The 2,532-nt window shown below is 38.1% G+C and overlaps 1 protein-coding gene across 2 annotated transcripts; it reads right to left on the minus strand.

The window, feature by feature from the left end:
• Positions 1-300: 300 nt before the first annotated feature.
• LOC133677026 (putative receptor protein kinase ZmPK1) lies at positions 301-2,308 on the minus strand. 2 transcript variants are annotated; one of them, XM_062098849.1, is made up of 3 exons: positions 1,711-2,308; positions 1,399-1,606; positions 301-1,218 (listed from the first exon to the last, which is right to left on the minus strand). In XM_062098849.1, exons 1-3 carry the CDS (start codon positions 2,095-2,097, stop codon positions 596-598), a joined length of 1,218 nt encoding a protein of 405 aa, XP_061954833.1. In that variant the 5' UTR covers positions 2,098-2,308; the 3' UTR covers positions 301-595. The 2 variants fall into 2 exon arrangements, with proteins under 2 accessions (XP_061954833.1, XP_061954832.1); XM_062098848.1 differs by having other exon boundaries at positions 301-1,606.
• Between the last annotated feature and the right edge of the window lie 224 nt (positions 2,309-2,532).

The following is a 2,532-nucleotide window of genomic DNA, read 5'->3' on the forward strand; positions in this document are numbered from 1 at the left end:
AAAAAATATTTCTTTCAATGTTAGAAATTCTAATGTTAGGGAGAAATTATATTAACTCTAACTATCTGGGTTTCGGCCAAGAACTACTTGGTTGTTCAGTAGATTTTGATATTATAGTAATTTTGAATAAGAAGCTTGTTCTTTTCTTGTCTTTTTTCCTAAAAATTATCTATGACGACTAGATTTTTTCAAGTCCTTTTCGTTTAACTTTCCAAAATCTACATGTTGGATCTTTGATCACTCTTTTGCTCTTTGCATTGCATATCAATCAGAAGAATTTGGATTTGGCTCTATAAGATGTTCATGCTCACCCGATTAATTATGGGACCTTTTCCATAAGCTTGTTGATAAAAAAACTTTGCTTGAATTAGCAAGCAAGCACAACAAATTTTTCTTTCCCTTGCATAAACGAAAATTTGATTTCAACTATACCAATGGTGTTAAAAAGAGATGAATACTTGTCCTATGAACATATCAGCTTGTAGAAATGAACCAAAATTGTTTCTTTTTCTTCCCCTCTCTCTATAAGCAGAAAGAATTGCAAATACGGTCATGAATTCTCATGAGAAAAGAATCACGGGCAGAATAACCAGTCCTAAGTATTGTTGTCAGAGGCAAGCACGTTTCTTCTTCTTCTTCTCTGAACCAAATAATACCCAAGCCCTCCAAAAACAAGCAGGATGATGAAACCATCAATCACTCCTACCATGACCAACACCCATTTCTTCACATTTGATTTCCCATGGGAAATCTGGGTTCCTTTTGGAACCTTAACCATGTAAGTCAATCCTGTTCCCCTTTCAACCTGCTTAACACCTGAGACCAGTCCATAAGTAAAGCATTCTCTGAAGCTTGTGCCATCCTTGCCAGTAGAATATAATGCAGCAGCACATTCACAATCTTGCAGGCATAAGTCTTCACATACTTCTTTGCTAACATTGACCCTCTTAGGAGCAGTCCTTAGAACACTACTTACACCACTTAGTTCAAGCATTTCCTGCTGTTCTCTGTCACAAAACCCTTCAGAAAACCCCCCATTGCAATCTGAACCAACCCCTTTTTTCGCCGTCAACAGTCGGATACATGAGCAAGCATTGGACAAGGTACAGATACCATAAGGTCTACAAGCTAGAGGAAGATCACATGTAGTATTGAGTGCTTGAAAAGCAGCCTCAAAACTTCGTTTCTCCGGGGAGTAAAAATACAGCCCCATGTTTCCTGTTTTATTCCCCAGTGCTAAAAATCTTAGGGGTTGAAATTGCATCCCGAATGATAAAATCTGCGCAATTTTCTTGTATTTATCATTGAATATTTCTAACCCTTTTGAACCTAATTCAATAAATGTGATGTTTCTGTTCTTGGTAGGCTGAAATTCCCAGTAAGAATAGTTCCACTTACCAGAACTCAGGTAGAGAGCAATCTTGTTGTGCTGAATCTCAAAAGAATAGAATGCTGTTGAATTGGTAGGAAAAGATGTCAAGCGAGTGGCCACATTTAGTCTCTGTCCCCATAGCATTACATCAGTCGGAAAGTTGAAACTCTGCCACTTTATCCGGTTCAAGGCATCAACAAGGACTAAATTGCCCGTCTTCAGAATCTGTAGTCTCTGCAATGAAGGGGAGAGAACAGAAAGATTAGTTGCTAGAAAACATGTGCGGTGATTTGTATTTTTTCAGGTTTTGCTGATGATTCTTTTACTATTAATGTTACCTCCACACCTTGTCCTGAAGTCCCTGTTCGCCATCCGATTCGATCATTCGAACCTTTCAAGTGTAAATCTCCATCCTTTGTCAGCGCAAGCACACATTTATCAGAAGTGTAAAAATGAGAATAATGGCCAGAATTCCACACCTTAACATCTCCAAGAAAGACTTCCAAGGAACATGAATATTTTCCTCTAATTGGTTCAACACTCAATGCTACTCTAAAATCGGGCTCCATTTGGTCAGTCTCCATCAGAAATGCTCTTCCTTGTAATTCCACACTGTACTCACTAGGTACTTCTACTGTGAGGCTATAGTCAATGTGAATGTATGTTTTGCAATAGACCTGATAAGCCAACAAAAGAACAAGAAAAACGAGCTGATGGAGCTTCATGACAGGAAAATTGCAAAATCTGAATTTTCACTTTTGGTGCTCACCTTTGCTTTTCCCTGGCAAAAGGGTATTATTTTACCAGGAAGAAGCAATGGAAAGAAGGAAAAAGAAAAAAGCTGGGCATGAGTGTGGAACTTTCCAAGTTCCAGCCCACTACCAAAAAGGATATGTGCCTTCATTTTGCCCATTATGCACTATAAGTGTAAGTGGGGTTACTGATGGCATTATGCTGGATAGCTTGTTAATTTTGGTTACTTATACAAAAAAGCAGCCCCACTGAAAGGTTGACGAGGCACAGGCTGTCCCATGTGAGAGGGTTTTAGGAGTGTCTTATTATGATGATATTTCACCCTAGCATTAGTACTTTTACCGACCTGGACTCCATTTTGTTTATATGTTTAAAAAGTTTTTTGATTTTTTTTAAATTAATATTTT

Source organism: Populus nigra, chromosome 17, assembly GCF_951802175.1.
Source record: "Populus nigra chromosome 17, ddPopNigr1.1, whole genome shotgun sequence".
NCBI lineage: Eukaryota > Viridiplantae > Streptophyta > Magnoliopsida > Malpighiales > Salicaceae > Populus > Populus nigra.